We start from the raw sequence: 15,424 nt of genomic DNA, 5'->3' as shown, positions 1-15,424 counted from the left end.
CATTATCATCTGTATTTCTGTATAGTCTTTATCCAAATGCCACATCTGAATTTGACCTTCTATTAAAGGATAACATCCTACAGTAAGCTGTGTTTATGTATCCATTATAAAGTGAGTAACATTTAAACAATTGTTGACAAAGTGGACCTTGAAAATAGCTGTTAACTTTCTGTCTCTGGCCTGGTCTGCAGGTCTCCTGAGATCACTCCAGTCACAGGCATTATGCCTACTTGTCCTCTGCTAGATCAGGTAGTAACCATTAACCAATGTCCCTTCGGGGATAAATAAAGTTTATTATCTATCTATTTAGGCTAGCTTGTTAAAGCTTGGCAGTCTCTTGACATCAAATAATATGACATTGTATATTCAGTTAGTGAAATGCTTTGTTTACCCCTGGTTTTGATACTGTATGGGCGATCACGGCTCTGCTTTCAGCTGAACATTTGAGCATTAACGACCCAGAGCTGAGTGGAGTCCCACTGGAGTCCCCTAGCATTATCCTCAGTATGGCCATGGAACCACAGGGAGGGAAGCTATGTCTTGACTTGTCTAAAATACAGTAGGCCTAATTCATTTAAAATGCATGTAAGAAGAAACAGTTTTGTAAAAGTACTTAATATTTATTAACAACTCCCACAATGTACATATGCTTGAAAAGTGCATTCATTTTTACAAACAGTAAGCCTAACACAGTCTACATTATATAGTGCATTCAGAAAGTATCCAAACACCTTCACTTCCAAAAACGAAAAGACCTGAACATCGCTGCGCAGCGACGCTCCCCATCTAACCTGGCAGAGCTTGAGAGGATCTGCAGAGAAGAATGGGAGAAATACCCCAAATACAGGTGTGCCAAGCTTGTAGCATCATACCTGAGAAGACTTAAGGCTGTAATCGCTGCCAAAGGTGTCTCAACAAAGTACTAGGTAAAGGGTCAGAATAATTTTGAAATGTGATATTTCTTCTTTTTTTTTTTTTTTAAGTGCAAAAAACTTGAGGGAAATAAGGCTGTAACGTAAGTGAAGGGGTCTTAATACTTTCTAAATGCACTAGACGGTACACTTCACTTCACTTCTTTTTTAAGAAGTCTTCCCATTTCATTACTAATTCTCTCTTTCAGAACCATTGTATACTCTTCCAGATCCATGTTACCAAGGGGAGACATCTAAAACATTCAAGTATACATTTTCTCTTTTTTCTGCTCCACCTTGAAACCACTCCTTAACTTTCTCAGACCCTTACAACATGCCATAGTCCAATACTGCATACACCTTACAACTGTTTTTAATAGTATTTAGGGTTTAACTTAGACTAACCCTGAGATGTTCAATTGAGACATCAATTCATGCACTCAACAGGTTCAAATTATATTAGGGTAGCATGTTAAGTGTTGAGATTAAAATAGGCTTTCTGCAATAAAACTAAAATGTCTGTAACACTAACCTTTCTAAATATAGGGTATTCATAGCAGCTTGTATAAGAGCAGAATATTTCAAATCTGATTAAGAATATATCTGAATAGTAAGAGGACTCTTATATTTATGGTTAATCTGCCAAATTTCTTTAATAGTTTAGCACTGCAGTTTACAGTAGGTGGACGCTTATAAGGCTTATAAAGCTTCATATGACAATTGCTCAAGTAACCAAATTGTCATAAAGACGGGGATAGTTGAACTGTCCAGCAGTTCCAAAAGCCTATATTGTTAGTGTGCATGGAGTATTGAAAAAATATACTCCTCCAAAATACAAGTAACTGAACAGCATGATAAAACTCACTGCCACTAGACATGTGGATCTAGCAAAAAAAAGAACAGGTGATACAGTACCAGTGATAGTGCTTAATTACCTAATGAAACAGTTGGCTGTATCATTTTACAAGCAATTCAAAATTAAAACATAGGATATGGTAACACATAAACAAAGTTTAAATGTGTTACTATTTACCTACATATAGTAACAATATGGTGGTTACATAAGAACTGCAATATAATAACATTATGTTAAGAGGCATTGGTTATTATATAAGTGGAAGAAGGTATAACAGAGGTGCTCTACAAAGGGGAGCAGTCAGAAATTTCTGAAGTTGTTCAGTTAACGTGAGATTCAACGTCAGGTTAGATCTGTTCCAGAAAAGCAGCTCTAGAATGAGTGGATATTGTGAGTTTGCACAAGAATTGTAAACAGCCAAACAGTGCAGCATAAAACTATAATCAGAATTATGTGTAATCCTAAAACATTGGTATTTCACTGAGAAGAAATCAAGTACAAATGAAAAAAATCATTTTGAGGCTTTGGCACATACTATTCTGAACAGCAACAGATGTTGTAGCAGGGCACTAGTAGACAATAGTTCAAGGTCAAAGAATAAACCTAAGGATGACCAACCATGATTTAACCAGACTTTAAACACAATCATATTCTGATCATTACTTCCTTTCACTCCCTGTAACAAAACCTGTATCCCTGCTAACATTATACACCATGCACATTAATACAATGACATATTGCATAGGCTATATGAATATTACCTCAAAATAGAATAGTGACACAAAATCAAATATCTCAAACAAATAAAAAATCAATCAGCACCTTTTGGGTCACTTACAAACATGTTGTAATGCGGTTTGTGCTATATTGTTGCTTTTGACAGTGTAATGCTTTACAATGACTATAGTATAAGGTAAGCTCCAAATATTTATAATGTAATATTGAAGAATATGGATCAGGAAAATCATTGTACCTCTGTTTCCTGATGTATTCTGATTCATGTATGCGTGGAGGGAGGCAATATTCATTAAACCACACAAAAACTGTGTTTTTTCTTCATCTCAAACATATTCTCAGGTAATGGGAAACATTTTCACATGTTTGTGTTCCAGAAAGACCTGCTGTCTACAGAAAAGGCAACCAGACTCAAACAGATGTTATGGGGTGAGAAGCCACGATCCAAAACTCAAAACATGGAACACGGCTCACAAGTCCCCCTGTGGTGAATACAAAAAATAGATGGTGTGAAAATTAAGACTGGGAACTTAAAGTGCTATTTGTAATACAACAGAAAACAAGGGTGCACTCACCCACCAAAGATGGGTGTAAGAAAGGTATACACCTTCATTCAGTGCATGTAGACATATTGTACATGCATAGTCGTGCATTATGCCTTGTGCATTCATATCTGTTGCATTATTAGGCCTCGTTCTGCATCTTGCTATTTGATTCTCTGACTGGTGTCATCCGCTTGTCTCAGGAGTGTAAGGGCAGAGTCTGTGACGCAGTTTATCAAAACATATTAATAGGCCAAACCATCGCTCTCTCCTCCTCAATTACCAACCTCGGTGTCAGGTCTCCTCAAGGCTGAGGATACTGCAGGCTACTGAGGCTACTGCAATGCATTGTTCATTGGGATCCCTGGCAAGAGCCTCCAAAAGCTGCCAGGATCCTGATAAGAGTGCAGAAATAATATCACCCCTATCCTGGAACCTTTGCATTGGCTCCCTGTCTTCAAATTCACAACCTTTCTCAACACAACTTTAAAATGCACTCATGGTAATGCGACTCCCTACAGTACCTTAAAGAACTCCTCACTCCACTAAACCCCTCCTGCAATCTTCGATCTAGAAACAGTCTGCTTCTTCGTGCACCCAGGTCTGGTCTGCTTCTTCGTGCTCTGCTCTATGGGAGACCGGGCCTTTTGCTCAGCTGCCCCCCACCATCTTTGGAATGCCCCCCCTGACAGTCTGAGGGCACCACAGACTCTGGGTTCTTTTGAGACTGGTCTAAAGACCTACTTATTTAGACAAGCTTTTATATTTTATATATTTGTGTGTCTGTTTTTGTGACTGATTGCTTCAGCACTTTGAGATTGTTGCAATGAAAAGTGCTTTATAAATAAAATGAATTATTATTTATTCATTATTATATCGCCGAAGTTTACAAAATGCAGTTCTGAATATGAGTAACACACACAGAGCCTAAAATGAGTTGTATAAACAGTGGAGAGGAACGTAATCCTAAGAAGTCCTGAACTGAATTCCTTCACACAACAGTGCAGTGTGGGGCTAACTGCTGGTTGATTTGTTTATCTAATCGCTGAGCACTGGTCATGCTAGACCGCTTCTCACTCTCCCTGTAAATTACTGTGTCCTAAAAAAAGGTGACCCCGTTGCGGCCCTGAGAAGGCCTTGATTTTCAGCAGCAGCTGGAGCCTCTCCCTGTATCACCATAACAAATGCCTCCTCCAATCACCTGACCTTTTCTTCCACCCGAGGCTATGCCAACCATGTCTCGCCTCTTCCCTCGCCCCAAGCACACATACAAACATGCACCAACCTCGGCTGACCTAACATCAACTTTGTATCACTGATATCATTCTTGAAAGCTTGGATAAGGCAGTATAGCTCTTGGCTTTGTGTGTGGTGGTGAGGGGGACCCTGTTGGTAGTAGAGGCTGAGCTAGGTGCAGTCTTTAGCTCCATACACTCCAGAACACTTGTCTGTTGGTTAGTTGGGTCAGTTGTGTTACTACACTACTTGACTGAAAGAAAAGACTACACCTAACAAAGAATGCTAACAATGCCTGCATTCAAAATGGCATACATTTATATTATTATAATATTATTAATATATTATTATTATTGTTATTATTATTGTCATTATTATTATTATTATTATTATTATTATCATTATTATTATTGTTTTGGTTATTATTATTATTATTATTATTATATAAAGTCATGCTCTACCAACTGAGCTAGAGGGGCAGCAGTAAGGGAGCTAACTATGCATGCTCTGTATATGTATTAATTTACTGTATAATGTTTAAATAGCCAATGCACAAAAATCATCATCTCAAACAAAAGTAAGTTGTACAGCTAATTTTGTCCACAGTTCCTGAGCAGGCTATGCCAAATAAAACATCACACCACTTCTATACATAGAACTGTCATCATAAACAGGGCATAAGAAAGTGAATGCATACACCAGTGTATAATGTACTCATAATTATAATCAGAATCATAGTTTATCCATTTCATTTTTTTCTTAAATTGAGTTGTTTTGATATTTTCATCTGAATAGGGGTCAATGTTCAAGAGGGCTAGAGCTGCATAAAAACTGCTTTAAACTGAAGTGAGTTGGCACTTATTAATTCTATCTACATGATCAAGGTGCAACATGTAACACATTCAGACCCTTTTTCAGAATGTTAGTGGTGGTGCTTGTGATGCATCACAGACCCAGGACCTCATTCACGCAGATTACTGAGTACTAAGGCTGTAACAAAACCAATGTTTGGGTCATTTGGATAAACTAATTCTTGAGAGGACAACACAAATGTTTAGGTGCTTAGAACAGCAGAAATTACATTTATCATAATATATTCTATTTCAAATGATAAAACCCAGTTCCCATACTGACTGTGCTAAGCACATTAAAGGAGTAGTAAAGGGATGAGCAGGTTAGCACTTTGCATGGCAGCTACTGCCATTGGTGTGTGAATGTATGTGTGAATGGGTGAATGAGAGGCTTTGTAAAGTGCCGCTAAGGTGGAAAAGCGCTATATAAGTGCAGTCCATTTACCATTTGAAAGATTTTTCACGGTGCCCACCCACATCCATTGTATGACCTAAACGGTGGTAGAGCAATTATCAGACTTTCTCAAAATTGCTAGTTTTGTCAACTTTTTGATCTGAACCATTGTATATGATCATAAGTAACCTTAAAACAGGGCTAGTCATGCATTTTCCCTTTACTACTCCTTTAAGATTTCATTGTATTTTTATGATGATGATGATGATTATTATTATTAAGTGAGGTGAATGTGTTATCTCTTCTCAACAATTAACAGTAATTCAAATACATTAAAGGTATTAACAGTTACATAAGATAAAATTGCTGAGAACCTCCTAAAACCCAAAAAGTGCATAAAAAAAAAAAGAGAAACGCAGGAGATTGAACACTTACATCATCACGGGCCCGGTGGACTACCTGTGCTCCACCACGAAGCTCATGGTCGTCCCGTCGAAGGAGGGCGGTGCGATGATCCTGGGCCCCTGCTGGGACGTGATGCTGATGACGGGCTGCTTGCCGTTGGCGAAGCCCTGTGCCGTCGTCCGGGCCGAAGCCAGGTGCTGTGCCTGCGGTGACTTCCCCGTGGCCAGGTAGTACGGGCTCTCCATGTACACGTTCTCGCTCTGCTGCGGGTAGGCGCCCTTGTCCCCGTCGTCGGCCGCCTCCGACTGCACGGACATCTGCATCGACCGCGCCGGGATCATGGCCGGCGTGGACATGTACCCCGGGTAGATCATGTAGGTGTGCCCGTACGCCCCGGGGCTCAGCGCCAGCGGAGAGATAGGCATGGACATGGGCATGGACATGGGCGACTGCGGCATCGGCACGTCCACGTACTGGCCCGTCTCGGGGTCGAACAGGCGCTTGGTGGCCGGCTGGACCGGCGTGTCCACCAGGTAGTAGTTTCCCGTGGTGGGGTCAAGCAGCATCTTTCTCTGGGTGGCCTGGAAGTGGTCCATGGCCGGCGGAGGCGCCATGGTGGGGGAGAAGCAGAACATCTGGGGCTGGCCTGGCGACATCACCATGGGGAGGGAGTGGTGGTAGATGGTGGCGGCGGTGGGTGTGTCCTGGGACCGTGCTTCCATGACAACGGTGGAGTGTTTCGGAGACTGTCTGCTCTCCTCCTGCCTCGCGGCGGCGGCGTGGCTGGCGTGCTTGGGCGGGGCGGCGCCGGTCTGGGCCTTGGCGCCCGCCGGGTTGAGAGATGCCTTCTCGCGGCCCGACCTGGCAGAGGGCTTGACGCTGGTGGCGCGGGACTTGACAGGTATGGTTAGATAGTTCTCGGACTCGGCCGAATTGCCAGACTCGGTCTGTGCGGCCGGCCTCCCCGCCTCGCCCCCCTCGGCTTTCTCCGCCTCCTCCGCCGGGGGTCTGGCCTGCGGGGTCCCGAGTGACACCGGGACTTTAGGCGACTTTAGACAGAAGCCTTTAGAGCCATAAGGTGCCTGAGACGCGGCGTGAGGCTGCGTTTCGCTCACGTTGACGCTTGAACTCGTGTTCACTGAAGCCTTGTGGCCAGCGCCGAGGCCGAACATGTTTTTGTTCCCAGCGCCACTCCCGCCGTGCTGTGGGGGCCATTTGGGTCCGTTCCTCTCCTCATGGCCTGTGGGGACGTGACATGTTTTCGGGAGCTCTTTCTCCTCTCTCTTGGACGTGGTCTCAGCGGTGAGGGAGGCCGTCCCCGCCGGCGGCGTTTTGTCTGCGCCGGGGTAGGAGTCTCTCCTGGCGAGCCTGTCCGGGTTGGGCGGCGGCACGGCGGCGCCCGCCGCGTCTCCTTCCTCTTCCTCGGGCACCCCATGCTCCTCGCTGGTGATCATGGAAAGCACGTGACTGTCTGTCATGGGGTGAGGCTCTGATTTTCTTTTCCATTCGTTTCTGTCAAAAACATACAGCTGCTCCATGGTTTTCACAGCAGCCTGTAGTTTCTCTAGGGCGGCCATGTTCTTTGACTCGGGTTTTTTCTCAGAGGTATCAGGTGTTTTTTCTTGTCTTCTAGACGGTGTTCTTGTTTCGATTCTCAATCCAACGAGCCCTTCCAACGAATCTCTCCTTTTATTAACTAATGGCGCTCTTCCTGTTGGTCGGTGGACAGGTGCTGGCCCTGTCTTGATGCCCTCTGGAGATGACCTATCAACCTCAAACGTGTCCTCGCTGAGCCTGCGTTTAGACACCTCAGTTAGATTTCCAGATTCCCTTACATTACTGTTTGTATTCACCGACTGACACTTTATCACTATGGGGGAAAGCGACGCGGGATTCCTCTGAGGCCCCGGTTTTAAAATAATTTGCTCTGGGTGAAGGTCGACGGCACTGGATTTGTTCTCATTGTTATCCAAAGAAACAAAGTGATACGAGCTTTTCACCAATTTACGCACGTCTCTAACTTGGTGTATGGGGGTTTGCAGCTTGCCCTTGTTGTCTCGTATGTCTCTGACCATGAAGTGCGGTATTTTGTCGGAGGACTCACCCTTCAACGCTGCAGCGAGCGCTTGGCATCTGGAGTCGTCAGCTGCTTTTATCATGCTGGATGTATTGCAACCTTTATTGTGTACTGGCAGTTTAGATATGTTAAACGGCTCACTTTTGTTGTCTGGTAGCCTCCTCAAATTAATTTTTATTTCCGGTGATTTTGATGTAACAACACTTCTTGTTGAATCGGCAACGTATAAGGTGTTGTCAGAGCGCGGCGCCATACCTCCTCCCTCTCCAGTGGACGCGCGCGTCGAATAATTCATAGTTTGCGGCTGTTTTTCAACTTCGCTCTCACTGGATGGTAGCTGGATACTTGGCACAAACAAATGTGACATTTTAGTCAGCTTGCTGTTGCCTGAATCGGCGTACAAGTCTGTCTCTTCCAGGTTGTCTTCAGTCGAAGGCCGTTTCCACTCCAGAGTTTTATCGTTTTTACGTTCCTTTTGAAACTCTAGCTCACCGTCCCTCCACGATCTGAATGCGCTATTTTGGCTACGAAGCAGAGTGCTTTTGGCCGCTTCGAATGCTCCTTTTTTAGTATCGAATCCTGCTTCATTTGTCGATTCTAAATTAGTTTCCGATGCATGAGTTAAAGGGTCTTGCCTCCGACGGTCGCTCCTGGCATCGCCTGAACTGCTGTCCACAATGTCCCCCAATTCATCCACACAGACAATAGTGTCAGAACTGGCCTCGGAATATTTAGAGTTTTGCCTAAGCAAATCCCTGGTCTCCCTTGGTGTTAGATTTTCTCTGAGAGTTTCGGGTTCTTGGTGAAAGCTGGGAGATGGGACTTGACATGGTGGCTCGGATATTTCCCCCCTCTCCATTTTGCGCTCCTGTTCAAACTGCATTTTCTTAGAAATAACATTTTTCAGGAGGCTCGACGCGAATATTGCTTTCTTGTGTGTGTCTTCCATGGTTTCCCCTGCATTACAGGGCGGCTTGCTGGCCGCACTCCCCTGCCCGCTTGGCAAGGTGTTGGTAACTTCATCTGAGGAACGTGATCCCACTGCGTTTTGTGCAAATTTCGAACGCCTTTCTCCAGACCCCCCCGATTTAACATTGCAGCGAAAATTCAATGTTTCTGTGAGCGTAATAACTCCGCTATGCCCCTGCCCAAATTTTCCCATCAGCTCAATTTTCTTTGTTGAAGAAGATGCGTTATGAGGATTTCCATTCAAATTAAAGATCTTGCTCGGGGGTGGTTTCATGTTAGCTAAGCCCTTATAGCCTTTAGTGTCTTTATTCTTTGCAATTTCAAAAGAGGACGTAGAACTTTTATGGGACAACATCTTTTGCTCTCGTCCCTGTGACACGTTCACGTTACCATATTTAAGGTCGACAAAGGTTGACCACCTATTTATCCCCACTCCGTGTTCTGAGGCGGAGGATTCGCTAGAGGTGCTGAAATTAATGGCATCGAAATACGGGTATGCTAAACTCTTGAAAGCTTTGGCAGTCAAGTTGCGCACTTCCTTGTCAGCGTCGTCTAGTTCACTTACAGCGCTAGACGCGCCGCTGGAGTGATCGTTAACATCTTTACCTTTTAATTTTCTACCAAAGTGCAACCGACCGGGGGCGGCAATAAAACACTTTGCACTATCACAGAATTTCTCCGCTTTCGCATCGGCTCTTGCGAAAACATAGTGACTCATGTCTCCAGCGTGTTTGGCATGGTTAAGAATCTTTTCCTTGTCTTGGACGTTGCTAGGCTCATTTATAGCTCGGGAAGTTGTTTTGATTGACAGGTGGATCTGCCCTTCGGAGTTCCCGTTGTGCTCATCTGAGGTGGCGCACTTGGCCTTGCCACAGAGATCATTTTCCAGCAGACTGCTGACTGCTGCTCCGCTATTAGACTGGCTCGCCTGCTTGCTATCCGTTCTCTCTCCCCTCTCTCTCGTCTCACCGTCAAGAGAAGCATAATCCACAAAAGAGTATACCTGGTTATCATCATCGATGTCCCAGCGGGACCCCACCCCGACGTCATAATCCACCTCATGGTCTGAAAGTTCCGATAGCTGGATCTCATGGGTGGTAATATAATGAGACTCATCCTCAGTGGTGTCTGGAACATAATCATCAGACAGCACCAGGCTCACGTCATCATCCGAGTCACTTGTCCTGCTTAGATACTCGTCGGTGTACTCCAAATCTCCATTGTCATTCGAAGTATTTGTCGTGTCTTCCTTTTTGGGTAAAATATCACTCGCTGGCTGCGCGCGGACCTCTGGCTTGTCAGTGTCTCCTCCTTGTGATTTAAGGCAATCTTTTACATCGCTGCTACGATTAGTCATCTGGGATGAGAGGGCGGGTTTCAAAGAGCCTTTCGGTTCATTCCCGACCCATTCCTTTGCTTCCATATCCCCTTTACATTCACTGACAGTTTTGGGTTGGTTTGCTAGATCCGCATTGTTTCTCGCGCCCGGATGACTTATGGCACCGCTGCACTTGTGAACGGCCACCCGGCTTCCCTCGCCAGGGGACGACACTTTTCCAGACGTAGTTTCGCCTGGATTCAAGTCGAGTGAATGACCTAAATCAACATACTTCGTTTCGTCTTGTGTCCCCGTAGTGTCCTTATAACACTTGTCCTTTCGGAGAGCTAGTGTCTTCTCATTTAATTCCGTTGTTGTCATTGCAGTGCCAAATTTACCCAGTCTTTGTTGTTGGTAATTTATCATTTGACACGGGATAGAAATTGAACAACAGATATATAGACTCCCCACTCGTTCAGAATAGCGCTTCTTCCAGAGAATCTATCACCGTCGTCTTGTGGAGACGGTGCTGTGCGCAACACCTCAGTCGTTTGCGTCTCGCTCGGGACTGTCACTTTGGATGCACTGGTCATGGAAGCACCCTAACCCTAACCCTGGGTATTCCATATCATTGCCTCGCCACAGAAACCATAAATTGTTCTAGACAAAATGGATCAGTCTAGCCTATTTCCGCACAGCCTAAATGCCTAAGCATCACCGTCAACAACGCGTTTGCTTTAACTTTTGACTTAATTTTAGTGCATGTTCTGTGGGAACGAGCGCGTTCCAGTGTGGTTTAAGAATAGGCATATAAGGACACGAATATAGAAAAGGTGACGAAATGTCAAAACGGCTATTTTGAACAGGGGTGTTATGTGCAGCGTGTTTTGTTACACACAGTAGACAGGGCTGTCTCGCAGACTAACACCTAGAGTGCAAACAAATCATCGACCCATCACCTCAAGTGATATAAATAATTTTGGTAAATGTAAATACTCGTAAAAATGCCTATATCATGTTACGTTTACGTGATAATCCAACATCAATAACAACAACAACAACAAGTTGCACTCATTCAATTGAATAGGCCTACTCGTATAGCCTATGCAGATTTATTTGTCATTGAATGGGAAATGTTACATGATTGGCACCGTGATGTCTCAACGAACCTTCATTTAGTGCCATGGGACATATAAAAGGAATAACCAATAGTGGGTTAGATTAGGTCAACCACTGGGCATTGGGTTAGATATGATTGACGTTCTTCAGACTTCAGAAAGACACAGGCGTTTTAAAATACCAATTTCAGCACCTCAATGATGGACAGCTCCTCCGCGCATTTTTGTAGTCCTAGGATTAGTTGCTGTCTGTTCGAGGCCCTCTATTTGTGCATAGCCTAGGTGTGACAATGCTATAGGATTAAGATAAGATTAGCCTACCAAATATTTAAGTTTTGTTTAAAGTGATCCCAGTGAGCATCCAGACGTTTATTAACCGGTTAAAAGACGTTGAAATGACCCATAGACGTTGAGGTTAAAACCTGGTGAAATCCCGTTCGAATTGGCACGTTTTTATACCGGCTACGTCTGGACGGTGAATAACTGTCCAAGAATAAAGCTTTTTTCAAAGACGTTGAATCAATGTCAAGATGTAGCTGGTATAAAAACTTGCCAATTCGAACGGGATTTCACCAGGTTTTAACCTAAATGTTTAATCAACGTCTATACATAGCTGGTATAAAACTTGCCAATTCGAATGGGATTTCACCAGGTTTTAACCTAAACATTTAATCAACATCTAGATGTAACTGGTACAAAAACAACCTTCTTAAACCCGGTTTCAGTCTAAACGTATGTTTTTAAGTAGACCATATATCTACAAAGCATAAACATTTATTCCAAACATCAAATATGCAAAGGGCCAGTTCTATACATTTTCACTTTTTTTATTATTATTATACAAGACCTTGACATTTTTTGTCTATTTTTTGTTGTTTATATTGATGTATCAGTTAAGTTAATACAACATGAAATCTTCTAAAAGCTCAAGCCCCCCCCCCCCCCCCTCCACCCACACACCCATCCTACCACAGATGTTCTCTGGAACACACCTGTAAGCCCAGCTGCATCAGATACATTTTTGTATAATTTTTACTCAGAGGATACTTAAGATATGAAAACAGATCAACCAATGCAAAAATACAAACTTCTGTTGTGCTGTGAAACTAAAACAGTACAACTACATAGAAATCAAACAGGAAATACAGTCTACAAGAACATGAATGATCTGTACTCCAATAGGCCTATTATCTGAAAGCTAAATGAGAACTAGTATCAATCAATCAATCAATCAATCAATCAATCAATCAATCAATCAAAGCTTTATTTGTATAGCGCATTTCATACCCAGAGGCAACACAATGCGCTTTACAGAGAACAAGGGAGGTGGGCATACGACCCACCCCTACATATTCCAGAGGGAAGCAAAAAAAACAGTATCACCAGGGGGCCAGAAAAGTGGGCTGTAAAAATTCTTCCCTGACCCCTCTCAACGAGGCGATTGAGCAAGATCCTGTAGTATGTTTGTCTAACGGCTAAGAACATTTATAAAGCAATAAATTACATTAAATTATATTTTCAGAGTAAGAGAGGCTAAAAACATCATAGGAGAGACATGGCAAACACTGGTATATGTCTCTGTGCGTGTGAATGTGCCTGGGCCCAGATAGAGGTAGGGGTTGGGGTAGGGAGGGGGTAGGAAAAGGATACAGACCCGGGTTAGGGTCAGGGGAAAGGGACTGGTGTAGGCTATGTCTGTGTGTGTGTGTGTGCCTGGGTCCAGGTAGAGGCAGGGGTCGGGGATAGGGTGGGGGTAGTAAAAGGATACAGACCCAGGTTAGGGTGAGAGGAAGGGGGACTGGGCCCAGGTCCAGGCCTAAAGCCGTAAGTGGACTGGTGTATGTTTGTGTGTACGTGTGTGTTAACTAAATGCTACGACATCCACAGCAGACACAGGGGTATCTATCGGACTCCGGGAGGTCTGCTGGTGACAGTGGGGCATCCACTGGATCTGGTTAGAAGACAGGAGGGAGAGAGAGAGGTACTAGGGAGAGGGGAGGCAGGAAAGGGTTAGTAGCACACAGAGCCATAAAAGCAACACAGATATTAAAACAGGCAACCTGGAGCAAGCTCCTGGAGTATACAGTATTTGTCAACGGCTAAGAAAAGCTATAGCCATTTATACTATATTTATAGTATTTATTCCTAGTGTTCAGTCTTGCTTAAATATGTTGTTTCAGACCTCCGCGATACGACAGCTAGTTCCCACTTTGATTACGATTGCTAGGCAACGCGAGTTCGCTACGAGCGATAGGGAGTAGGAATACATTTGGTGATTAATCCAGTGTCATTATAGGCTTTTAAGGCACTGCTTGGAATGCGTCTTAGCCAATCACAATGTGCGGTCGGAACTAGCTGTTGTATAAATATGATTTATGATATATCAATCATCCAGGTGTCAAATATAGTTGCCAACAAACTATCTATTACAGCAAGACAGCTAATTGTCCCCAAATCAACGTCGTGATAAATCAATCAGTTGTAGCTATAGCCTACAAGTCATAGCGAGTTGAATTGCGATAACGGGATGTGTCATTATAAGTGAATTGACAAGCAAATGCCTCTTCACATACCTATCACTATCTGCAATGCTATCTCTGTCTTGAAAAAACCCCACAATGTCAATGTTGACAACGAGTTGGTTACCGTTGAAAGTTATACTTACCGCTACTACATTGTCGGTTATGCGCAGTTCACCTTGTGCCGACATTTAAAGGTATATTCTGGAATTTCTAGTGCCTCATTTTCGATTTACCTGTGATGTTTTTGACTGATGGAGATCATTTTCAGTTAATTCCATGCAGTAGATAGCTTCGGTTTGTTCCAATTTCCACTGGTGGCTAATGCTAGTGCAACATCATTAAGTCAAGCCTGTCCAGACGCACACCCAAAGACAAATTAAATATGAGTAAAGTATAGGTCTACTTCTCTCGGGGATTCTTTTGTGTCTATTTTGCATCCGTTTCGAATTAAAACCATCGTGTAGCCTAATCCGTTGGCGGATGAAGGAAATAAAGAATATATGTTTTTTTTTTTGTTATAGCCTATATATTTTTTCATACATGCATCTTATATAAAGTCACTGCTTAGCTACTCTATAAGCTAGGTTACACGAGAGTTTAAGTTTAATGAAGACTACATTAAAACATTAAAATAACTAGCAGGGTCACTGTTGTGTGTGAACTTTAACCTCTTAACTTAAAATAACTTACTGAAATAACATCAAGGTACCTAGTTGGAGTGTTAGGCCTATTTGGCGCGAGGGCACCCTCGTGAGAATTTGGTCAATTGACTGACTGCCTTCTTGATTGATAATTGGACTAGGCCGTTGCCTAGGCCTATATAAAATGGATTGAACGCAACAAATTTCCAAGGCTTTCTTGAAAATGGCGTGGAGCTCAAATGTATCGTTGAAATTGCTTTTATTGATAGCTTGGGTTCATGTCGATGTAACAGCCCAGCATAACACTACAAAAGTCAACTTTAGCGCGGATGAGGTCAGCCAAGGTTTCACCAACAAGGGTCTTGCCTATGATGGTCATGCATTGAATATTGAAGCTTCTGTGCGGTCGAGGGCCCTGGCAAGTGAAACGAATCTCCATTCTCCCACTTGGAAGTACCTCAAAGGTAAGGAGTTGCAGAGGGGCATTCTTTTATGCATGTCCATCCATTATTTGAATTGTATATTGAATTATATATTATAATGTATTATATTTAAAGCATTTATTGTGGTTGGATGTTAACACTGGCTTGGGTGTTAATTTGTAATATTTTTTTCTTCTTGAATTTGGCAATCTGGCTATGATTCTCTAGAGATTATTTTGTTCGTCTTTGGACATTTTCATAGTACGATTTCAAGTTTTATCTCCTTAGGTTTTCATGCCAATCTGGAAACTGGATTGCAGTCCCATTTCAACCAGCCCTTGTATCATTGTGGCCATGAAAGTCTGTCAATCCGGTTTTCCAAGATCAGACAGGCTCACCTCTACTTTGTGAAGGGTGGGTGCATTTT

The 15,424-nt window shown here is 43.2% G+C and overlaps 1 protein-coding gene across 1 annotated transcript; it reads right to left on the bottom strand.

Moving 5' to 3' along the window:
* Nucleotides 1–5,980: 5,980 nt before the first annotated feature.
* Nucleotides 5,981–10,399, bottom strand: cUnh4orf54 (chromosome Un C4orf54 homolog; the record flags this gene model as incomplete). The annotated part of the gene is made up of 1 exon (XM_084451622.1): nt 5,981–10,399. One exon carries the CDS (start codon nt 10,397–10,399, stop codon nt 5,981–5,983), a length of 4,419 nt encoding a protein of 1,472 aa, XP_084307748.1.
* Nucleotides 10,400–15,424: the final 5,025 nt, after the last annotated feature.

Source organism: Borostomias antarcticus, assembly GCF_949987555.1.
Source record: "Borostomias antarcticus genome assembly, chromosome: 17".
Classification (NCBI taxonomy): Eukaryota; Metazoa; Chordata; class Actinopteri; order Stomiiformes; family Stomiidae; genus Borostomias; species Borostomias antarcticus.
This window is presented reverse-complemented; position numbering and strand designations above follow the sequence as displayed.